This window comes from Ursus maritimus, unplaced genomic scaffold, assembly GCF_017311325.1.
Source record: "Ursus maritimus isolate PB19 unplaced genomic scaffold, ASM1731132v1 scaffold_17, whole genome shotgun sequence".
NCBI lineage: Eukaryota > Metazoa > Chordata > Mammalia > Carnivora > Ursidae > Ursus > Ursus maritimus.
In genome coordinates, this window is record NW_024424119.1 from 245,349 (window position 1) to 271,765 (window position 26,417).

General features: G+C 36.4%; 1 protein-coding gene across 1 annotated transcript in view; it reads right to left on the reverse strand.

Moving 5' to 3' along the window:
* KIAA2026 (KIAA2026 ortholog) overlaps positions 1-26,210 on the reverse strand; it is a 148,636-nt gene extending 122,426 nt beyond the window's left edge. The window contains exons 1-2 of the mRNA XM_008689885.2: positions 25,438-26,210; positions 1,546-1,746 (exon numbers count right to left, since the gene is read on the reverse strand). Coding sequence (XP_008688107.2) covers positions 1,546-1,746; positions 25,438-26,027 — 791 coding nt within the window. The 5' untranslated portion in view covers positions 26,028-26,210. The remainder of the gene's footprint in view (positions 1-1,545; positions 1,747-25,437) is intronic.
* Positions 26,211-26,417: the final 207 nt, after the last annotated feature.

Below are 26,417 nucleotides of genomic sequence, written 5' to 3' on the forward strand. Positions count from 1 at the left end.
AGTTGAAGAAAAGAAAAAGATTCAGTTAGATTTCTAGTTTTCTACTATCCATTCCTACTTGGATGTTTAAATGTTTCCTTCATCACTTCAAACAACTCACTAAAAAGAGTTCACTGATCTTTCCTCATACTGTAGATTCAGGCCCCTCTGTTCTCTTTGATAGTTCCATCACATCACAAGTCAAAAGGACAGTGTATTAGTTAGGAGCACAAGCTCTAGAGCCAAAATGCCTGGGTTCAAAATCTTGATTATGACTCAACAATTGCCTAACCTTGGGCAAGTTAATTAATCTCTCTGTGCTTCAGGATAAATGTTAAATACATGTAAGATACTTAGAGCTTAACCTGGCAAATAATCACGTTCAATAAATGTTAAGCATTCTTTCTTATTTTCTTTTTGCTGCTATAACTATTAATTCAACTATGTCCTGACTTATCTTTGTCTCTTCCTTTGTTACACCTAGTATAAAAGAAAGTACTTAGTCTTGTTGCTTGTTCCCAGAACAATCTGACCTCTCTCTCCCTATATCTCTGGTCATCAGCACTGAAGATCTAGATATAGCTTTCTTCCTACAGGCCTTCCTTTTCTTCATTTTCTCTCCATTCCAATCTATGATACACTATTGTCAGATTAATCTTTATCCCCTTTCATAAAATCCCCTTTCCTATAGCAGGAATAGCTCTATAAGGTTTTGTAAAAGGAAAAAAAATATTTCACAGTGGGTTCTGAATCAATCACTAGAATAAAAAGTATGGTGGGAGAAAGTCTCAAGGTTGTTTTAATCATACAAATATTAAAGGAAGCTAAATTTATTACTATGAATGTAACAAAGACATATTACAAATTGCCGTTGAGTAGCATCAGTAGTTCCCTATTGCATTAGCAAACACTCCTAATATGGTTTGAGTTTGAGATTTGATTTACCTTAAAATCACCAGTCTTTTTTGAGTAATCACCTCTTTGGACCCTAGTCTGTTTTGTTATAAATAAAATGTTATACAAATGCCATCAATCTATGCTCCCAGACCCTAGAAGGTAACACTAATTAAGCACAACATTCTTTCCTGATGAGCCCAGGATAGGCTGAGTTATACAAAAAATTAATACCAATGGAGGAACTGGCAGAGATGAACCTATGTGTCATTTTGAACTAAGCTCTGGAGTTTCTCCTAATTTTAAAAGTCTGTGAATCTATTCTAAAGCTATGCAAATCTATATAAAACTCTTCTAATCTAAAATTTAGTAATACTTCTATTTTCATTTATAATTCATTTGATTATACTTCTAGAAATCTAGAAAGCGTTATGAAATCTTTTGTAAAAATTTGTGTATAGTTTCAAAGTAATTTGTTTTGATATTTAAAACTGTATTTTTAAACAAATTGTTGACACTTCATTATGAATTCATACTTGAGTGACAATGCATTTTGCAACACTACTAAAATGGGCCCAAAATTTGATATGGGCACACAAAAATTATACAGCTACTCTTTGAAAAGTAGTTCCTAGAAATTTTAAAATGACTTTTTTTTTTGGAAACATTTACCTTTTTTCTTCTTTTGCTCTCAGCTGTTCTTCCTGTCTCAAAACTTGAACCATTATAGATTCAAAAACTCCACTTGTCAAGCCTGCCAAACTTCGTGGTGTTGACCGACGCCTTGTTGAGGTACATGCAGTTCCCTTCTCATCCTCCAATCCATAATAGCCTCTAGATGTAACTGCTATCGTTGTCTTTTCTCTCAAGTGCCTTGGAGAAGAATAAGTCAATTCATAAGGTCAAATCTTCTGGGTAAGCAATAAACCCCATTCACCAGCATCTTAAGAATAATCTCTTTCGCTAACTATATAAAAAGTATATATTAAACCTTACTTAGCTATGCTCCAGATTTTTATCTGCCCTACATAATTTCTAATTTTCCTTACCCATATCATAAAATTAGTCTGAATGACAGACCCTTCCCTACATTTAAGAAATATATAAATCTTGGGGCGCCTGGGTGGCTCAGTTGGTTGGGCATCTGACTTCAGCTCAAGTCATGACCTTGGGGTCCTGGGATCAAGCCCCAGGTCAGGCTCCCCACTCAGCAGGGAGTCTGTTCTTCCCTCTACCTCTCCCTCTGTCCCTTCTGCTGCTTGCGCTCCCTCTTTCTCTCAAGTAAATTAAAAAATTAAAGAAAAAAAGAAATATATGAATCTTTCACATTGAAATTAAGAATTAAAAAACTGTCTCTTCAATGGAAAAAAAAAGTTTATTGTTTGCAAAATTAAATGCAGCTTATCTTTACGTTTCTTCATATATTTCATACTACCTGTAGGTATAGGAAAATGCACAATACCACAAACACATTTTGGAAGAGAAAATTCATGGTACATAAACACTTTGAAGAAATTATAGACAAATGAAACATTACAATATATTAAGTACTACAATATGTAACTGCAAATTTGGAAACCTACAAAAGGTATATAAAAAGAATCTAGGAATCAAGACTCCCTTTTCAGTGTCACACAAATGTCTCCCTACCCTATAATATTCTATTAATGCACTAAGATATTAATCTAATACTCAGAAATACTGATAAAAAAGTTTCTCAGCAGTTTATTTAATTATCCATAAATCCCTTTAATGAATTTGAAATAACCATTTACACTGGAAAAAGAAACGTTAATCTTACCAAGTTTCTAAGTCTAAATTAAAACCTGACTTCTAAACTTCTATCTATAAATAGGGCTAATTATAAAAAGCATCAGGGAAAATATCTACTCTTCTACCTCTGTAAAATACGCTAGAACCTCTGAAGGTTGTGAACATGTTGTTTCTACAACGGCAAAATCAAGTCAATATCCCAAGTTAGCATTCAATATGCTGGATGAATTCTATGTAAATTAAAAGTTGACCCTGTAATCAAAATTTCCTGCTTTCCTATAGGCTTTCTTTAATACAAAATAGGCTAAGGTTCAATAAAACAAACCTTTATGGCACGAAATACAATCAAATGCCTTTCCATCCTGAATTTTGCACACTACGGTTCTGTAAACATAAATGTCCTTTTATACACAGATTAAACAATGTATACCACAACATGGAATAACATCCATCCATCAAAAGGAATTAGGAAGTCTGTACGTACTCACTGTAAAAGATGTCCATATTACACTGCTGAATGTAAAACAGTTTCTGAATATATCTTTTAACCCAAAAGTAATGACATGTAAGTATATGTATGTGTAAACATACATAGTATGTATGTTTGCGTACAAATTCAAACTCTCACCTAGACTACTGCAATCTCTTCATGACAGGCATTCTGGCTTCTATTCTAATCTCCTTATAGTCTATACTTCATGTAGCAACCCAGGTCATCCTTTTAACAGGTAATCAGATCATGTCATTCCCCTGCTCTGTCTCCTCCAAAGCCTTTCATTACACTTAAAATCCAAAGTTCTGAAGGCCTAAAAGATCTAGTGCAGGATGACCGGTATCTACCTCTCCAGACCCCGTTTTCTACCACTCTGCTCATCGTAGCTCTTTGTGTCCTGGCCACAAAAGTCTCTGTATTATTGTCACACCAACACCAGCTTTGCCCTTGATCATCCTTATTCCTCATCTAAGGAACTTTCCCTTCAATATCTGTATGCTAGGCATTATCACTTCATCCAAATCTGTTCAAATGCCAGCATACCTGAGAGGACTTCCCTGACCATTATAACTAGTAAAGGATCCCCTGTCACTCTTTGTTCCCTTAGACACTTCTTTTTCTTCCTGTTTATCACTACATTATATTGTATAATTATTATTTGTCATTTTCCATCTCACCAGAATGAAAGCTCCAGGAAGATAAGGATTTTGTTTTGTTAATGGGTGTAACTTGAGAGCCTCAAACACCAATGCATTCAATATTTGTAAGGATACAGACCACGCTGTTTTTCATTTTAAATTTACATACATAAAATTTAAGTTGAAAAATTCCAGTCATCTATTTCCTCTGTAGGAAAATACCAATTGAACATTTGTTACTGACTACTTGGGCTTCATTTATCAGAGAATAAAATGCAATAAGATAAAAATAATTAAGTCTCACCTCCAAATAAGAATTGTCAGATAATTAATATACAATTAAAATACACTAAAATAACTCTCCCTTTCTAAAGTTCAAGGTTTTTTCCCTCTTACTTGGAATATTATTTTATAAAATCAGTCTGACAATAGTTTGAAAATAACAGATTGCTAACTATAAGCAAAAGCTAAGCAATAATTACAACTGACTCCTGGTGTTTTAGTTATCCTTTCTTTCTTTCTTTTTTTTTTTTTTTGAAGCATAGAAGGTCTTTTCTGTATTGCTAATACATTCCAAATTTCAAAATTCAGAGGCTTAATTCTGTTTCAAATTATTAAAGTAGTAAAGAAGTGAGTTGATATTAAGCTTTACTTATGGCTAATAAATGTAGTAACACCACCCTCCCCCACTAAAAACAGATGTCTGAAAAGGTTTCCATTATTATGTGATTTTTTTTTTTAAAGATTTATTTATTTATTTATTTGTTAGAGAGAGACAGCCAGCGAGAGAAGGAACACAAGCAGGGAGAGTGGGAGAAGAAGAAGCAGGCTCCTAGTGGTGGAGCCTGACGTGGGGCTCGATCCCATAACGCAGGGATCATGCCCTGAACCGAAGGCAGACGCTCAACGACTACACCACCCAGGCGCCCCTATTATGTGATTTTTTTTTTGTTTTTGTTGTCAAAATAATATAAATGTTCACGTATAAAAATTGTATCTGCACAATTAAAATTTGGAAACAATTACCTAATCTGTTTAAAAATATTCTAAATAAAGAGTTTCAGTCATTATTTTAACCCATTTATTGGGTTAATGCTGGAAAATTTAAATCCAAAAATAAATAAATAATAAAAAAAAATTTTAGATGCAATTACAGCCCTCAGGATTCTGGCAAGATAAACTAAAAATGAGGTGATATTTAACGAAGAGACTATTCACAAATGTGTAGCCAAGGTTAAAGGAAAACTAGAAAGGGATAGTGAAGCACTCCTGGGCTAGCTAGTGAGCTATCATCACTCTATGCCCAAAAGGGGAAAAAGAAGGGATAGGTACTGGAACAAAGAAAGGTATAATTATAGAAGAGGGCCACAGAATGATGGAGCACAGTTACTGACAATCTGTAGCCCAGCAAAGAGAAAGCTGTTACAATATCCCAACCTTCTCTGTTCTCCTGTCAGTGCCTCCCACTTACTGAACCCAATCAGAAGCCAGAACACAAGGCAGACCAGCTGATGCAGTCCTTAGAAATCAGCCTCCGAGGACACAGAGCACATTGCACAAAGGTGGAGAATAGATTTGGAGGGATAAATGAAAACTATCCAGCAAAACAGAACCTTCGTATCAATCTTCAAGAGCAACTAACTGAAATTAGAGAAGACAACTCTTACTAGTGATTTTCAACAGATATTTTTGCCTGTTTGAGGGGAGCCTGGGTGGCTCAGTCAGTTAAGCATCTGCTCAGGTCATCTCAGGGTTTTGGGATCGAGACCCATATCGGGCTCCCTACTCAGCAGAGAGTCTGCTGCTCCTCTCTGTGCTCTCTCTCTCTCAAATAAATAAATCAATCTTAAACAAATTTTTTGCTTGCCAGTTTGATAAGCATCACAATGTAGTCAGCCTAGCTTACAGTGCCCTTCCACCTGGATTTATGCATCTTTATGAGCCCTGAACTACAACAGTCATTAACCAAGCACCAAAAATAAACTTAACATAAAACAGACCTTTCAAATAGCTCCATTGCCAAGTATTAAACCAAAATTTTCAAAACTAATTATCACAATGTGCTCACCCACACTGTTTTGTAACATTAATGTTAAAACTTATTTTTAAAATATGCTTAATCTCTCGAGTTTAAGTACCTAAATTATAACATTTTACAATATATAAAATATAATAGTACAGAATACGACTAAATGACGGATAAATAAATGTAGATACACTGAGGGCACATATTCAAAATACTTTCTTTTGGGAAACCAGATCACAAAAGTTTGGAAACCACTGCTCTCAGATTCAGCTGTATCAAATACCCAAAAAAGTTTTCAGAAAAAAGAAGTCTTCATACCTACAAAAAGTACTTTTGCATTTATCAGACTATGAAATTTATTTCTCACTTGATATTCTTTCGTTTTATTCTTCCAGTTGTTACTTATTCCCCCCACATTTTAAAAAAAAGATTTACTTATTTTAGAGAAAGTAAGGGTGGGGGAATGGGCAGAGGGAGAGTCTCAAGCAGACTCCACACTGAACGCAGAGCCCAGACAAGGTTCCATCTCATAACCACGAGATCACATCCTCACCAAAACCAAGAGTCCCACCCTTAACCAACTGTGCCACCCAGGCAGTCCCTCCCACCCCCACATTTTAAACTCATCACGTCACCCAGATCTCCAATCCCTTATTTGATTGCTTCATTTGCTCTAATATAATTCAGTGTCTTTTAGCTATTCATATAGACAAGTAGTTGGAACCCATCACACATGACAAACCTCTTAACCAGTTATCTGTCTCAGGCATTCCATTTCCTTCTTGCATCTCAGCCAAAAACTCCTTCATTCCTAATACCTCCACTCCTAAGCACTGCAGGAAAAATCACCACCTTGTACGGTTACCTGTGTAACCAAACTGAGTTCAACCCCACCTAAGAGGACTTTTTAAAGGTCAACTCCCTCAATGATACTCCATAACAGCAATTTCAAAACATAATCATTATTCAAATGCTTCACCCCACTACCCATCATAACTTAGTAACTGACTTTCCCTACCACTTGTTTCACAGAGAAAATGGTAGGTTTTCTGCATTTTTTTTTTTTAATTAGGCTCCACACTCAGCATGGAGCCCAATGCAGAGCTTGAACTCCCAACCCTGAAATCACCCAGGCACCCTGAAAAACTGGTAGTTTTTATGGAAGAGCTGCATGACTAGTTTTACGGAACAGCTCCCATTTCCTGTTTTTTGCAGAACAAAATTATCTAAATGCTACTTTAAATTGCAGTGAAAAAATGTGCTTCTCATTTCAGAATTCGTATTTCATTTATTACCTTCTGTAATTTCAACCTCTACGTGCTAGTTGTCTTTATCATACAAACATGTAAAAGTTTATCTTAAAAACCAACCATAACCATAGGTGGCTCAGTCAGTTAAGCACCAGACTCTTGGTTGTAGCTCAGGTCATAATCTCAGGGTACGAGATGAAGCCCTGAGACTGAAATCCTCTCTCCCTCCCACTGCTCCTCCCATTTGTACACGCCATCTAAAATAAATAAAATGTTTAAACAACAACAACAACATTCCTTGTAAAGAGTGACATCTAAACTCCCAACCCATTTCATGTTTCATTCACACTCCAATCTGGCATTTGCCTGCACTTACACTACTGAAATCACTCTTCCCAAATGATCTCCTATTTTAAACTTCAAAAGATATTTTTATTACGTTTTTTTTGAATTCCACTACAGTTAACATTAACTATTATATCAGTTTCAGGTGTACAAAATAGTGATTCAACAATTCCATATGTTACTCAGTGCTCATTATCCTGTGTACTCTGTAATCCCCATCACATACTTCACCCATTCCCCCACCCACCTTCCCCCTGATAACCATCAGTTTCTTCTCTATAGTTAAGAGTCTGTCTCTTTTTTTCCCTTTGCTTGTTTTGTTTCTTAAATTCCACATATGAGTGAAATCATACAGTCTTTGTCTTTTCCTGAGTGACTTACTTTGCCTACCATTGTACCCTCTAGCTTCATCCAATGCCATTGCAAATGACAAGATTTCATTCGTTTTCACGGCTGAATAATATTCCCTTGTAGATTTATACCAGTATTTCTTTATCCATCCTTCAGTTGATGGACACGTGGGCTTCTTTCATAATTTGGCTTTGCAGATAATGTTGGTATAAACATCGGGATGCATGTATCCCTTTCATTTAGTGTTCTTGTATTCTTCGGGTAAATATCTAGTAGAGCAATTCCTGGATCCCAGTCATTCATTTTTAGCTTTTTGAGGAAACTCCATGCTGTTTTCCACAGTGCCTGCACCAGTCTGCATTCCCACCAACAGTGCACAAGTGTTCCTCTTTTTTCACATCCTCATAGACACTTGTTTCTTGCATTGTTGATTTCAGCCATTCTGACAGGTGTGAGATGATATCTCATTATAGTTTTGATTCACATTTCCCTGATGATCAGCGATGTTGAGCATCTTTTCACGTGTCTGTTGGCCATCTGATATCTTCTTTGGAGAAATGTTTGCTCATGTGTTCCCCAGTCTTTAACTGGATTATTTACTCTTTAGGTGTTGAGTTTCATAAATTCTTATGTATTTCCGATACAGACCTTTTATCAGATATGTCATTTCCAAATATCTTCTCCCATTCTGTAGGCTGCCTTTCAGTTTTATTGATGGAAGTTTCCTTTGCTGTGCAGAAGCTTTTTATTTTGATATAGTCCCCAAAGTGTATTTTTGCTTTTGTTTCCTCTGCCTGAAGAGACATACCCAGGAAAAAGTTGCTACAGCTGATGTCAAAGAAGTTACTGCCTATGTTTTCTTCTAGGGTTTTTATGGTTTCAGGTCTTTACATTTAGATCTTTTGAATGTAGATTTAGTTTTGCATATGGTATAAGGAAGTGGTCCAGTTCCATTCTTTTGCATGTTGCTGTCCAGTTTTCCCAACACCATTTGTTGGAAAGATTTCACTTTTTCCCATTGGATATTCTTTCCTGTTTTATCAAAGATAACTGACCATGCAAGTTTTAAGTCCATTTCTGGGTTTCCTATTCTGCTTTGCTTGATCTATGTGCTTACTTTTATGACAGTACCATACTGTTTTGATCACTTTAACTCTATAACTAGAAATCCAGAATTGTGATGCCTCCAACTTTGCTTTTCCTTTGCAAGATCACTTTGGCTATTCGAGGTCTTTTATCATTCCATACAAACTTAAGGATTCTTTGTTCCAGCTCTATGAAAAATGCCAGTGTTATTTTGATAGGGATTGCACTGAATCTGTACATAGTTTTGGGTAGTATAGACATTTTAACAATATTTGTTCTTCCAATCCATGAGCATGGAATGTCTGTCCATTTCTTTGTGTCATCTCCAATTACTTTCACCATTGTTTTATAGTTTTCAGAGGACAGATCTTTTACCTCTTTGGTTAGGTTTACTCCTAGGTGTCCTACGGTTTTCGGTGTCGTATGGGTACATTTATTCCTAAGTGTCTTATGGTTATGGTGGGGGAATGGGTGAAATATGTGATGGGGATTACAGAGTACACATATGGTGTCTTATGCAATTGTAAATGGAACTGATTCCTAATTTCTCTTTCTGCTGCTTCACTACTGGCGTATAGAAATGCAACAGATTTCTGTATGTTGATTTTGTGTCCTGTGACTTTACTGAATTGGTCTATCAGTTCTAGTAGTTTTTCAGTGAGTCTCTTGGGTTTTTTATATATAGTACCATCTTATCTGCAAATAGTGAAAGTTTGACTTCTTCCTTGCTGATCTGAATTCCTTTAATTTCTTTTCATTGTCTAACTGCTGTGGCTAGGACTTCCAGTACTATGTTCAATAGAAGTTCTGAGAGTTAGACACCCATGTCTTCTTCCTGACCTTAGGCAAAAAGCTCTCTTTGGAAAAGTATCTATTCATATCATCTGCCTATTTTTAATTGGATTATTCATTTTATGAGTGTTGAGTTTTATAAGCTCAATGTCACTGATCATCAGGGAAATACAAATCATAAAATACAATGAGAGATCACCTCACACCTGTTAGAATGGCTAATATCAACAACACAAGAAATAATGGGTGTTGGCGAGAATGTGGAGAAAGGGGAACCCTCTTGTACTGTTGGTGGGATACAAACTGGTGCAGTCACTCTGGAAAACAGTATGGAGGTTCCTCAAAAAGTTAAAAATAGAACTACCCTACAACCCAGCAATTACAACACTACAGATTTACCCAAAGAATACAAAAATATGAATTCAAAGGGATACACACACCCCTATGTTTATGCCCGCATCATCTATAATAGCCAAATTATGGAAACAGTCCAAGTGTCCACCAACTGATGAATGGATAAAGACGATATGGGGTATATATACAAGGGAATATTACTCAGACATAAAAAAGAACGAAAACTCACCATTTGCACAAACATATATGGAGCGAGAGAGTATTATGCTAAGCAAACTAAGTAAAAAAAAGACAAATACCATATGATTTCACTCACATGTGGAACTTAAGAAACAATACAAGGGAGCAAAGAGGAAAAAAAAAAAAAAAGAAAGAAAGAAAGAGAGAGGCAAACCAAGAAACAGACTCTTCACTGTAGAGAGCAAACTGACGGTACCAGAGGGGAGATAGGCAGGGAGATAGGTTAAATAGGTGATAGGGATTAAGAAGTACACTTGTAATAAGCACCAAGTGATGTATGGAAGTGTTAAATCACTATATTGTAACCTGAAACTAATATTACACTGTATGTTAACTAACTGGAATTTATTTTTTTAAAAGATTTTATTTATTTATCTGACAGTAAGAGAGACAGTGAGAGAGGGAACACAAGCAGGGGGTGTGGGTCAGGGAGAAGCAGGCCTCCCACAGAGCAGGGAGCCTGATGCAGGACTGGATCCCAGAACCCTGGGATCATGACCCGAGCCGAGGGCAGACGCTTAACGACTGAGCCACCCAGGTGCCCCAACTAACTGGAATTTAAATAAAAACTTAAAAAAAAATAGATCCAAACACACCACGAATGTCATGTATTATAAAAAATGTATAAGACAACAATGGAAAAAATAATGCTGCAAAAACTGGCTGAATGTGAGAAAAAACAAAGGTGGATTTCAACCTTACGCCTTGATCAAAACAAACTCCAGACAGATCCATTCACTTGTTCAGTCATTCATTTCTAAGTACTTATAGGTAGTGGGCTAGGTGTTAGCTAGGTGTTAGCAACAATTATAACAAGATGAACACAGGCAAGATTCCTATCCTCACCGAAAATAGACAAAATGAGTAAGATACGAAAAGTGAGTAAACAAATACATATATACAAGCATCAGTTCTAACTGTAAGTTACATACTATAAGCTCTGTGAAAGACAGTCAAGAACAATTTCTCTGAAGAACTGACAGGAGCAGCCCGCCATGACAAAAACAAACACGCAAACCAAACAATCTTGGGGACAGAGTATTCTAGATAAAAGAACAAATATCAAGGCTCTAAGGTGAGAAATGGCTTTGTAGGTATGTAAAATGGTAAGCCAAACTCCTTACTATAGCTTAAGTGCCAATGAAACACTTTAAGCAAGATAATGACTTCTCTTAATGTATGTACATTTTTAAAAGTTCACTCTGGCTGCTAAGTAGAAAATGAGACTCTAGGAGGAAAAAGCAGAATAAAGAAAACAAAAGTCAGGAAACTACAACAGTATTCCAGGCAAGAGATGATAATGACTCGTACTTAAGTGGTGAGAAACAGAGAGGGATAGGCAAGAGTTAAAACACAATTTTAAGGAAGAAGGCTCACAACTGGTTGATATGTTTAATATGAGAAATAAATGAAAAGGAAATATCAATGACAAAAACTAGTTTTTTCGCCAAAGCAACTTGGTGGACAGTGGAGTAATTTATTGAGAAGGTAAGAATAGGCTTAGAAAAGCAAAAAACAAAACAAACTACAAGTTCAGTTTTGAATACGTTAAAATTTGAGATGGCTAAGAGACACCCAATTGAAGAAAGGAAACTAGTAACAGTAGTAGTTTCTTAATAGTAGAGGAGCAGGGGACTGGTGAGAGAAGGAGACATTTTTAGTGTCTGTATTACCTACATACGTTAAATTTTTCCCACCAGATATACTTATTTTTTAAATTAATAAACTACTAAAACACACACTAACCACTATATAGCTAAACAAAGTCCATGTACAGTGTAGAGACTTCTCAACTATTTCCTTTAGATTTTCACATATTTCACACATATAATCATTTTTAATAATTTTATTGCAAATACTATCAATCCTACCACCACAGGTATCTAAATGTTCCTTCCTCCTTGAAATCCCTTATGATCCCTTTCTCTCCAGTCTCTCTTTCAGGTAGAAAGGCTCCTTTCTCTCAATCCTTATAGCTCCTTGTTCATAAGCATCACAGCATAGTGATTAAGTACCTGGGTTCTGGAGCCAAAGAGTCTGGATTCCAATCCAGGTGGTTCCACTAACTAGTCTAGGTGAATTAATTTTTGTGCCTCCTTTCCTCATTTGTAAAATAGGTTATATAAATCACCAGTTACCTCAAGAGTTGTATGGATTAAATAATTTCATACTGATAAAGCCCTTTAAACACAGTGACAAGGAGTGGCACTTAATATATGTTAACTATTACTAAAATTATGATAAAGTGTAATTTCAGAAGTTCTACTGGGCTTTTGTGTATTAAAGGCAGTCAAGGGGCGCCTGGGTGGTTCAGGGAGTGATCCCAGAGTCCTGGGATCGAGCCCCGCATCAGGCTCCGTGCTCCGCTGGGAGCCTGTCCCACTCCCCCTGCTTGGGTTCCCTCTCTCGCTGGCTGTCTCTGTCAAATAAATAAATAAAATCCTTAAAAAAACTAAAAATAAAAAATAAAAAAATAAAGGCAGTCAAGACAGGTTTTATTTCTACTACTTGCTCTAGACTGGCAAATTAATCACAAGTACTGTTGAAAAGGATAATTATAAAATATAGTAGAGTGATGAAGATACTAGAAAGCTAGCTAACTTCTGTGATTAGAAATACTGAAATATATTTTTAAGATATATTCTTACTATAAATCTTACAAACTCATCATGGCATGACTGATGACTTCAACCTACCTGTCAATGAGTTAGGCTAATTTTTACTGAAGTTGGTCTGTAATTTTCTATTGGTAGCCAAACAAAGCAAAAGACAGCTAATCCATATGGCAAAAAAATAACTTTTTAGAAGAAAAAACTACAGGACATTAGGAGAAGGAAGGAAAAATGAAGTAGGGGGGAACATAGGGGGAGATGAAGCATGAGAGAGTATGGACTCCGGGAAACAAACTGAGGGTTTTAGAAGGGAGGGGGGTGGGGGGAATGAGCTAGCCCAATGATGGGTATTAAGGAGGGCACGTATTGCATGGAGCACTGGGTGTTATACGCAAACAATGAATCATGGAACACTACATCAAAAACTAATGATATACCACATGGTGATTAACATAACATAATTAAAAAAAAAACAAAACACCAAACCCCAAAAACAAACAACTACAGGGCCAAAAACCAAAACAAAACAAAAACCACATTACAAGATCTTACTGTTGTTATCCTGCTAGTGTACAGTCTCATATGTAACAACATTCACATGTAACATTTGATTAACAAGTAAAATCAAATCTAATAGGTGATAAGAGGGATATAAAACTGTAGATATGGCAAATCCAAATTTTGTATTGAAATTTTGTGTGTGAGTAAGCAATACATATGATATAGATAAGACGGCTACCAAGTGATTATCTCTCTGATGGGATGGGTGATTTTTTATCTTAATTTTTTGACAATTTTCTGTTTTTTCCAAATCTTCTTCAAAGAGCATGCTTGGCAGAGTATTTATAGCATATGGAAAGAAATGAATAAATTTTAACTGTTAGTAGAAAAAAGATTTTAACTGCTATGCTATTAAAGAATTAAAATAGATCTCAGTTATCCTATAGTCTATGTGCTCTTGCCATGATACTTGTTTTATTTTTTTTAAGATTGCATTTATTTACTTGAGAGAGGGACAGGGAGAGAGAACACACAAGCAGGGGGAGTGGCAGACAGAGGGAAAAGGAGAGTCAGGCTCCCCCCTGAGCAGGGAGCCCAATGTGGGGCTCCATCCCAGGACCCTGGGATCATGACCTGAGCTGAAGTCACCCAGGTACCCGCCATGATACTTGTTTTAAAATAAGACTTAAATATAACCAATAACCTTTGACTTTAAATCTCGCTACCAACCAAATTCCCTATCCTGGAATTAGTAATTAGAGGAAATAACTAAAGTACTGACAATTGCACCATAATCAGGGATTCAGATAAACCAGAGGATATAAATGGTTCTCACACTTGTTCAGTACTCTGTGGATCACCATGAAATATTGCCATATTTAATTGTTTCTTAAAACCTTTTATTTAACATGTCATTTATTTGGGATTATGTTCTTATAATTACATTACACATACAGATTTGGTATAAAAACCAAGCTGTCAAATTAACCATAACCAGCTAATACTGTCAATATGTGTTTGCAATTTATTAATTATATTTGTCATACTCTTTTTTTTTCTTTGATTACTGGCAAACAAAATTGTTGAAATAACTTGGTAGATAGAATAACTTAAATTGGGGGGCGCCTGGGTGGCACAGCGGTTGAGCATCTGCCTTCAGCTCAGGGCGTGATCCCGGCGTTATGGGATCGAGCCCCACATCAGGCTCCTCCGCTATGAGCCTGCTTCTTCCTCTCCCACTCCCGGTTTCTTTTCCCTTTTGAAAAAAAAAAAAAAAAAAAAAAAAAAAAAGAATAACTTAAATTGGTAGATAGAATAACTTAAATTGGTAGAATTCTGTATTGCACATAAGTTTTTCTCTGTGAACTGGGAGAAGACTGAAATTATTCTATTAAAGAAACACGTCCAACCTAACATTATTTAGATATTTAAATATAGCATCTTATCTAAATTATTGGCAAAAATAAAGTACTGTCCTTCTCTTCTTTCTAGCATTACTCTTGGATTTCTGCTTAATGTAAAACAATTTTTTCCAGATATATTTCTATATAATCCTCCACCAAATCTGTGACTTAAGAGAAATAAAGTCAAATGCAAAATTAAGAGAAGCCAAAAGTTAAGGTAAAGAAAAAGATCAAATTGACATGTTTTCTTTTCTAATTCATGTCATGTAAGTGTCCCTTGTAATTCTCTAGCTTAAAAGCTTTTAATAACTCACTAATTTGAAATATCAAACTCTTTATTAGCATAGCATATTAGGCCCTATGTGATCTGGCTCCATAATCTGCTCCCCGCTCTGTTAACACCTGTCACTACTTTTCTATATATAACTACACTGTAGCCAAACTACTGGCCATTTCCTAACTACCTACTGTGGCTTTTGCCTTTGCACTTTTTTGAATATTCTATTCTTGTTGCCTGAATGACCTTTACAGCAACTTAGTTTATCAATTCCTATCTTTCCATATTCATCTTTGAATCCCTCCCTCTACAGTGCCTTATCAAATAATAAGCAATGTAAATACACGCTGAACATAATTGTCTTACTACACTAACCACATGCTACTTTCTACTATGCTTTTAAATACTGTATCCATCCTTTAAGAGAAGATATGGTTATCTGCATTAAACTTAACCATTATCTATTAAGCTTCTCCCCACTTCAAGAGCCAACTTCTAGAGACACAAAAATGGATAAGACAATCCTAAAATTTAATGAGTCAAATATATATGCAAGCAGACAACTTCAATATCATAGTATTCAAAAACTTCAGTACAAACCATATGAATCCAAAAGGTGTATCCTGTAAGAACAGAGGAGTACACCTAACCCATGCTGAAAAGAAGAGGAAGGAAGAGATGGGCAAAGAAGTTTGAGAGGACAATTGTGTTGTGTCTTTAAAAACAAGCAGGAATTTTGACTTGATGTAATGGAATATTTCATTTTCGTATGCTCATCTATTTCATTAATTCAAGAATTACCAAACAACTATTATGTATGCCCCAGACCCTGAAGATGCAATGGTGGATAAAACATATTCTTTGCCTTCTTGGAAGGTGCAATAAGATAGAGAGCCAGATACATCCCTAACGTAATTTTCTTACATGCTATAAACAGACGCAAAACTAAGAATCATGAAGTACATAGGAAAAAGCAATTAATTCTGTATCAGGCTTCAGAAAAACTAAAATATACACCTCCCTAGAAAAACTAAAATATACACAAAAACACACACACTCTTTTGCATACTATATGGAGGGAGGGGGGGGCGTGTAGAATTCCGGTTTAAAAACTTCACATTTTATAAAGGCTTGGAACTCATACTGAACTACAAAAAGAGAAACACAAAATTTAAAAATCAACCAAAAGTATATGAGGTCAACTAATATATAATACTTTATCTGACATAGTGCAGAGCAACGCTACAATAGCTTACCTTGGATCTCTTTTCATTGCTCCCAAAGATCAAATGAGAAACACAAAGAATAGTATTCACGTCCAAAGCTGATATATAAGATCAGACAAACACGTTTAAACGGATATGCAAACAGATGAGAATAAAACCCAGTGTCTTTTTAACTTCAGACTTTTAACAATATTGACGTTATATTAACATAACATCATAAAATTAGCCCAATGTAGTAAAAGTACTCCTAGAATTAATGCTTTAATATGATTCTAAGTTAAACTCTATTTTCTCAGATTATATATAAAGTAGCTTGCTCTAGAAATTACTTTCATGTTCTAAACTCCATGAGAGGAAGAAACTGAGAAAAAATTACTTGTCGTATAAAGTTTAATAGATGACTTTTAACTGTGAAGAAAAAAACCCCCAAAACCTTATAAAATCACTACTCATTACTCCTTTAACAAATTCAGCAAAATTACATTATGCCATCATGCTAAATCTAATAATTCATAATTGATTTAAAAGGCAAAACTCGAAACTAATAAACTCATCATTACCTTAGGAAGTAGTCTTGACCCTTGCCTCAAAAAAAAAAAAAACTCTAAATTTGATGGCGCTTCCAGAACTACCAATTTATAGGAAATACAGAGGACAAAAGAATGGAATGCTAGCAGCAAAATCCAAGACTAGAAGACTCCAAATAACCTGGTTTTTTCAACAAAATCAATGCAAGAATGAAGGAGAGAGAGACAGAAGAAAGAGAAATCTATAAATTAAGAGACATATGAACCAATCACAACGTGTGGACTTATTTGGATCATGTTCAAACAATATAAAAATTTTAAAATTATGATTTTTGAAGCAATTGGAAATATGAACACTAGATTATGCTATTAAGAATTTGTTTTTTTATGGTACTGTAGTTACATTATAAATGAAAGTGTTCTCATCTCTGAGAGTTACAAACTGAAGCATTTACAGAATGTTGTCAATGACTTGCTTCAAAATAATACAGAAGGGAGGTATACAGAGGGTATGGATGGGGCAGAACCAGCCATGAATAAATATTATAGGGGACAGAGTAATAGGCATGTGAGAGTTCAAATATTGTTTTGCTTTCATGTATATTAGAAATACTCTAATAAAAGGTTTTGTTTTAATATAAAAAAATCTAAAAATAGAAATTGCTTTGTGTAATATTCTGTGACAAACTCATAACTTTCAAGGTCTCTCCGTTCTTTTTCAGAGGAATAATAAATCTAGTATCATCTCCTCACCCCATCCCCGACACACCCACTTTTTTTCAGATACTTCTGCAAACTGTATTCCACATGAAAACATGAGTACAGGGCTCTCCTCTCACTTCTCTCCTGCCTTCCCTTCATTTCAACCATAACCCAAACTGCAATGCAAATAAGGGCTGACAAGTATAAAAACCATGCTAAATATTTCAATGACTACTCTAAATTCTGAGGAGAAATCAAATATGCACAGTGTTACTATATCCTGAAGCAACAGTCCTCAAACTATATTTGTACATAAAAACCATTTAGGGAGCTTATTAAAAAGGTAGATTTCCTTATCTCCACTCAGATTCAGAGTTAACAGATTTAAATATGCTATCCTGGAGCTAGGGAATCTGCTTTTTAACACCATTCTAATGTTGGGGATCTAGGAAACACCCTTTGAGAGATAAGCCCCCAAAACCTTTGCAAATGACCTTTAGAACTTATAACCATGTACTGCTTAACTGCAAGACAACATTTATAGAAGTCAAATGGCAACAAACCAAGCAGAAAAAGTCCCTGCCCTCACAGATTTTACACTCTACCAAGAGAGGAGAAAAAGATATATGTAATTACCCCTGAAACTAATAATAGCCTATAATGTTAACTAAATCGAATTTAAATTTTAAAAAAATTGAAAAAAGATATATGTAATTAAATCATATATGTTAGGTTACAATAAATGCTATGAAGAAAAACAAGGAGGTTAAGGGGGATAGATAATGACTGGGGAGAGGAATATTACTTTAGATACGATGCTTAGGAAAGACTTGCAAATAACGTAGCTCAGAAAAGAAAGTGAGCAAGTCAGGAAATGAGTTTATCTGTAGGAAGAGTCAAATTTAAACCTGCTTTTCCTCAAGCACAAGTATTCAAGACAAATATAAAATATATCTTCAATTTTGTTTATTGATTATATTCTAATATTTTTATCCTTCAATTATAGTAATCCAGATTTTAAAAAATTAAGCTTACGGATGTGCCTGGGTGACTCAGTCAAGCATCTGCCTTCCACTCAGGGTCCTGAGATCGAGCCCCGCATCAGGCTCCCGGCTAAGCTGGAGACTGCTTCTCCCTCTCCCTCTGCTACTTCCCCTGCTTGTGCTTTCCCCCTCTGTCTCTCTCTCTCAAATAAATACTTTAAAAATAAAAATTAAAATAAGAATAAAAAATTAAGCTTATAAACTAACACGGAAACAATCTATATTTATAACTGTTTTTATGGGAAAACATTTCTATGTAGTAAGTTTTTCAGATGGTCTGTTTCTATCCTTCAATGTAAATGAAGTGGACTTTGTCCTTAAACAGGAGAAAAGCCCCTGAATTCACTGGGAAGTATATATTTAGCAGAATTTTAGTGTTCCTTAGTATATTTGTTAAACAATCTACCACTGAAATTGAAAAGCAGTTTAAAAACATAAAATCAATATGAGTAAAGTACTCACAGAAGAGCAGTATTAGTAAAGTACTTACAAAATTGTAGCAAGAGGTTTATAATCAAGCAGTTTTACCTTAAACTGGTTTATCTCAATTGTATTCTTATCTTTTTATCTTATAATAGGAAGCCTACACAGAAATGAACAAGTGGGAATTTCCAGACATACTAAAACACTTAAAGAAATATGAAAGAGCTATCAGAAGAGTTATTTTTGTGAAGTTATTTTAAGATAGATGGCTGTACTCAAAGCTTTAAATGTAAAATTTTGGAATGAGTTCTTACCATTAACTATTCCAAGTCCTTAAAAGTACACCTACAAATTCTATATATTTTATATTTTGAATGGTATTACAAAAATAACAACAGTAATACATGGTCATTGTAAACAAGAAATCGGGAGTGGAAGGGAAAATTAAAAACACCCACCCCAGTTCCACTACCCCATTATGACAATTTACCTGAATGTACTATCTTACAACTTCAGTGATACAAATTTTTAACAAAGTCATAAATACTAATTTCCTTTAAATAAAATCTTTTTTTAACCAGAAAGTAATACGTTTATTGTGAAAAATCTAAGACATACAGAAAAGTTAAAAGAAGAAAATGAAAAATACCCAGAATCTTGCTACTTAGCAATAACCACTATTAACACTTTGTTGGTGTTCCTAAGTCTTTTTTCAAAGTGAACATATTTAATATACTTTTTTTTTTTAAGATTTTATTTATTTATTTGACAGAGATAGAGACAGGCAGCGAGAGAGGGAACACAAGCAGGGGGAGTGGGAGAGGAAGAAGCAGGCTCATAGTGGAGGAGCCTGATGTGGGGCTCGATCCCATAATGCCAGGATCACGCCCTGAGCCGAAGGCAGAAGCTTAACCGCTGTGCCACCCAGGTGCCCCTAATATACCACCTTTTAAGCACAGTTCATTCTGGAACACTCACAGGTCCCAAGTGGAAGATGATACAACAAAGGGCATGGTGACAGATAATACTACCACTGGGGTTTATTAGTCTATCCCGATTAAAAAAAGAAGAGCCTCAAGTAATTCAATACGTATTTTAAAGATTCATATTACTATGCAAGTTCCTTGGAAATAAAAACAGCTGTTACTTGTTATGGGCACCTCTAATTTTATGAAGATAGCCTAGAAATGATTTGAAAGTTAAAATACAACTATGGAAGGGACCCAATCTCTCTGAAACATGACTCCCCCCCTGCCCTAGTTTTTTTCCTTAGAAATAAAAATAAATAAAAGGGCACAAATAAATACAATGAGAAACAGGGTATAAGGCAAAACATACTTGAACCTATCAGGACATTTTTACTGTATTAAATCTAAATCACTCTCAAATTAACAAGTGGAACAAAATCTCCTAAATTAATAGTCTATAAATTTACTATATTCCATATAATACCTTTTACTTATTCCAGAATGAACTCTTTTCAGTTTTATTACTTGCCTCTCCTTAATTATTTCAGCTTTTAGCTGCATTATACAGATTTTAATCATATTCTTCTAAAGGTTCATCTTTCCAGTTTGAAGGCAGTCAACCCTCACAAAAAGTTCTGTCTTTGGTCCTCTTGTATTTTCACTACTCTGTCCTCAACAATCTCATTCACTCCCATTTCTTCAACCACCATCCCTCTACAGATTAATTCCTAATTAAACATCTCTAATCTAACCCTAGTCACACTGCTGAGCTCTATCTCAGCCTTCCAATAATTCTCAGGTGCGTATCTTCAAACGAATTCCTCATGTTCTCTCAGCATCACCATCACCTGGGCTCAAGTTCATTTTGTACACCATTGTCTCCCTCATACCCCAAATCCAACAACTTGCCATTTAACCACTTGCACCTCCTGAATTTACCTCTTTTATAGCCTCACTCGCTTTTTCATTCCTATTGCTTATTATCTCGTGATGGATTAACTCAATAACCTTTTAAATAGTTTCCTTTCTTCATCTCTTTCCATTTTAGCTTTCAACCCTCAAAATACTAGTAAAATCATGTCACTCCCTTAGCTAAAACCTGTAATGGATCTACACTGCTTACATTCTAAATTCCTTAGCAAGCATTCCAGGTCCTCCTTAATTAGCCCCAGCCTATCCTTCTAGATTTCATGAGTAAGCCAAGATGTACCATCAAAAATGCAAAAGTGATTATGTTCTCCCCATTTGTAGGGGGGAAAAAAACGAATGTACTAGATAGAATCTCAATTAAGGGTTTCCTCCCACAATTTGTTTTAAACCTTTTGGACCCCTAACAAAAAATCATATGATATAATTAAATAGAATTTATCAGTATTTTCTCAATGTTCTGCAAATAGTACCATAGACTTCCAGATGTCTGACAATGGCACAAGTTTGAGAATCACAGTTTAATATATTTAACCTTTTATTATAATTGTGTGTACATGTACCACCTTTTAAACCTTTTGGGGACAGGAACTGTCCCCTAAATCCTAACACAAACCAGGTGCTCAATAAATGTCTTGTTAATTAAAATCCCTCATCCTTTTATCAGTGCACCTGAACATTTTCTGACTCTTCTCCAAATAACCCAACTATTTTTTTTAGAACGGCAACTGTAATAAATAGAACTACATGGAGTATCAAGGTCTAACATTCTATAGTTCTGAACAAGAGGTAAATCCAAATTCTATTACCAAAGGTCCCCAATTTTTAAAGATTTACATTAAAAAGATAGAATTACAGAATCCAGTAGAAGTGGGGGAAGTTCGGCTACTAGGGAGAAAGAAGCATCCCATCTAAACTCCCAATTAATTTCTGGATTTTGATCTTAAGCAAGTCAACAAAATTCAAAATTTAATCACTTAGGAAGTGATTAAAATTGGTCTATAAAATTTATTTGTATTTCAGTACTTGTACTTGGAAGCCACTAGTGTTTTTACATTTCTGAGGCTTCATGATGATGCTGTTGTACTCTCATCCCCAAGAAAAAACGTTCTGCCAAAAAGCAATCACGAAACTAAATAACCTTCAGCTGTATTTTAAGAAAGCATTTTTTAAGCCCATTACACATACCATTTAACAGCATGTCAGTTCAGAAATCAAAAATAATTTTAACATGGAAATGTTACAGATGATTTTCATCAAAACATTATTTTTTGTTTTTTTTTAATGCCAGTATAGTTAACATACAGTATTCTATTAGGATCAGGTGTACAATATAGTGATTCAACAATTCTACACTGCTTAGTACTCATCATAAGTATACTTCTTAATCCCCATCACCTATTTAACCATTCCCCCCACCTTCCTCTCCTCTAGTATCCATCAGTTTATTCTACATAGTTAAGAGTCTGTTTCTTGGTTTGTCTCTTTTATAAATTCCTTTGCTTGTTTGTTTTGCCAAAGTATATTTTAAATGGCCAAAATTAAAAATTTAAGTTCAGCTCTGTTGGGGTCCCAGGTGGTAACTCTTTGATAGCTACAATCTTTTAAAACTACGAAAAGCCATCTTCTGGCTTCATAGCAATATTCTTAAAGCTTTCAACAATATTCTAAAATTTAAAAGCTTTCAAATACAACATTATTTAAAATGTGGAGGAGTCAAAAATTCTTATTTATATTTGACAGTTTCTACAGCTCTGCACATAACTTCCTATTAAGTATTTTTTATTCCTTTTCACTTAGATGATCTTCTCCATACTTCTAATGCTAATTGCTATTTCTGTCAATTGCTTCAAATAAATGAATGAGATCCCTTCTAAAATATAACTTTTACCTAATCTCTTTACCCCTTCTCATTTCCTCCTCTCACTTACTATCCCCCCACCTTCAGACTTAGGTCTCCTTCTTAAGTTCCCCTTGTACCTGTTTATATGTCCACTATTAGAATCATTATCTTTTTAAGTTTGTTTCCCTACCACTTAGGGGCAGGGTACTTATCTTTTGATCTCAGGGACTTGAATGTCTAACTTTGGCAGATACTCACATATTTGTACAATCAACTTATCTAAACTAACACTTCCATAGTACAAATGTATGGACTGAGATTCAAATTAAACACTGTGTCCACAGTCCAGGGTACTAATGCCATTGGGCTGCTCTAAGATAATGTGGCATCTTTCTAATGTACCTCATTTCTTGCTCATAAAATACTTATGAAAGCTCAGCAGTATTAGAGCAGCTGTAAAGTTCTCTATACAATTATCTAAAATTAAGAATTAATTCAATATTTTACAAATATATATAAAACAAAACTTAAATTACATCTGGGTGATTTTTTATTACTAAAACACCATATACCATGTATTTACAAATAAGGTATTTGAGTCAACTGGGGAAAATCATACTCATGTGGCCAGTCTATGGAATGTTGTTCTGAAACATATATCTCTATGTATCTTAATTGTATACCAAACAGTTATAACCAATGCTTTTCTCAAAATTATCCCAAAGTATTTATTTAGTAATAACTCAGATTTTAGGCTATTACAGAAAAAGAAATGAATTCCTAGTATCGATAAGTATGGTCTGGCAAACCCATTATGTACAGAATGTTTATATACATCAAATAAAATGAAAGCAAGGGACTCAAAACTTTATCTGAGACCATCATATCATTTTTTTGCTATTAAAATGCAAGAATTTTATCTTTCTTGAGCTAAGAATATCAGAAATACATTATTATGTTTATAAACAACAGAATGTTTTAAGTTTAATTTCTAAGTATGGATGCTATTAGATCATATGGGAATACAGTATTCTGAGCATTAGCCACCAGGAATCATTCTAAGCATTCAGAAATTAACTTTATGAAGAACAGAAATAATCTCCCTCTTTTGTAGGACTCAAGAAGTATTTCTTACACACACAATGCTTCTGAAAACACCTGTAATTCATCCAAACCAATACGATACTTCTTAGCACTTTCATGCAACCATTCTCTCATCTCATTCTAAATCCCTGTTTCCACATTTATAAAATTGGATGCTCGGACTAGATGAATTCTATGGTGCCTCCCAGATCTAAAATCTTGTGACATCAATTTGGAGTATATTTTACTACTTAAAAATAATGACATGTGAATGGACTGTTTTTCTTAAGAGTCATAACTATAATGACTCTGTGGAGACAAGAACAATAAATACACTACACAAGTACAGTATCACTAAAGTATTAAAAGTAAGCCTTTTTGTTTTCTACTTTATGAATTCTACTTTATGAAAGGATTCAAGAAGGTATTCCTTAAATAGGGACCCCTTACTGATTCAAGCACTATGTTAACTATTGCTTTCAGTGAAAGAAGTCACTGATAGTCTTGAAAACATATGGGAAGCCACTGACACATTAGGTTATTTTTAAATTACCATTATAAATCAAGGAGCAAAAATCTACAACTTCTCAGGAGCTATCCATAAAAGCACTAGTATAATGCCCAGCTTTAGATATGAAGAAAATATTCATTTTATTCAACTACTAATTACTAATACTGTAATGGTAATAACTTATATCTAACTATGGAACAGGCACTGTTGACTTCACATTTATTAACTCATTTAATCCTACAGTAACACCATCAGGTACTATTATTATCCCCATTTTACAGATGAGGAAACTGAAGCCAAAAAGGTAAAGTGGCTTGTTCAAGTTCACTCAGCTCTTAAAAAACCAAGCTAGTATTCCACTTCAACTACCATTTCCAACATTCAATTATTTTTCTATTACTAAAGAGCTTCACTTGAGAAATTAATCTGGCTCCCATCAAATATATGATTATAAATACGTTTATTTTAGTACCTCTTGTGCTACATTACTTCCTCTCACTAAAGAAAAACAGCGGACTCTGAATATGCACAGTGCCACCTGAACTATGATTTCTAGTAAACATAAATGTCTAAACGTTTTAAAAAATTGTGTTCATGCATCCACTATTATCGCAAAAATTCAGTCTGCTCATGAAGCCGAGAGAAAAGATCAGGAACACGCCAGAGTAATTATTAATCATTTAAAAACAATCCATAAATTTACGATGGCCGACATGGGTAATGAAACTATACATTTTTTGGTTTGAAACTACCACCTTTTTACATGAGCAAAACACAGTTTTCTAACGATATTTCATCCTAAAAACTTTTTTAATGTCACGTTAAAACTGTCTAAAAGTTGTGGTCCATCTTCTAACCCACTAAAACTTTTCCTCTACCCTATCCCCGTAATTCTTCCCATGGGCATCATTTTACTTTGTATCTACTGACTTTACCTGCTCTTCGGCGCTCAGGACTGGGCTCCCTTTCAGCTTTACACATGGGTTCCCACATCCACCACACCCTTACGAGCCCCCCACTCAGGGCTGCTCCTTCTCCTCCCCGGGCTCTCCAACACCAGCTCAGCACCTGTACCGCTACGCCCCCCGACCCTGGCCCAACCCATCCTCGGACACGTGCGAGACTGTTTGTGTCACTCCATCAGTCCCACCAGGGACGGGGTTCACTTACCGAGAGAGAAGCGCCAACTTTTGCTCCAGCATCATCTCCAGCTTCTGGCCCTGTTTGGAGACCCAATGGTCCACCCCATGCAAGCGGTAGCACGTCTCCAGCATCAACCTGAAGTCCGCCACAAACTCGGTAATGCCCCCATACCGGCCGCTGGCGAACTTCTCCTCCATCTTCAGCAGACACATGCCCTGCCCGAGCTGTTGCGGGAGAGTGCGACCGCCCCTGCCGCCGCTGCGCGGCCCCTCGGCCACCTCATCCTCCCCGGTGGCAACGCCCCCCAAGGGCTGCAAGAAGGGGGCGGTGAGGCCCCGGTGCTTCTCCTGCAGGAACTCGCCCAGGATGCGGTAGCCCTGCCGCAGCTCATAGGTCAACTCCTGCTCCTTGCAGCCACCGCCCCCGACCACCATCTCCTCTTCCTCCTCCTCCTGGTCGTCCTCATCCTCCCGCGAGGAGGAACTCCTCCCTTGTGCCGGCCCTGAGGCCGGGACCGCCGCTGCCATCTCGTCGTCGTCCTCTTCCTCGGGCGCCGGTGGCTGCCTCTCCTCCTCCCCGGCCGGCTCCATCTCCCCCGGCGTCTCGGGCACGCTCATTGCCCCGGCAGGATCACGCTGGGCCGTGCGGAGCGGCCGCTCGAGGCGCCGGGGGACGCGTGAGCGCGGGCCGCTTCTTCAGGGCTCGGCCGTGCCGCGCAGCACCAGCCGCATCGGGCTTCACTCTCAGCCGCCCGCTTGGCTCACTACGCGCGGGGGTCTCTAGCTCGCAGCCGGCGGGGCGGGGTTACATGGCGCGCGAGGGAGGGGGGAGAGAAGAGGAGAGCCTAGGTGCCCTCCTCTCCCCTCCCCCCGGCGGCGGCGCGCGCCAGGCCCTCCTTTGCCTCACCCCTCCGCGCCCCGCCCGCCCGCCGGCTTGCTCTTTGCGGGCCAGGCCGAGCCCGGCTGCCGCGGCCTCGGCGCCCCACCCCCTCCGGGCCGGCTGTGGGG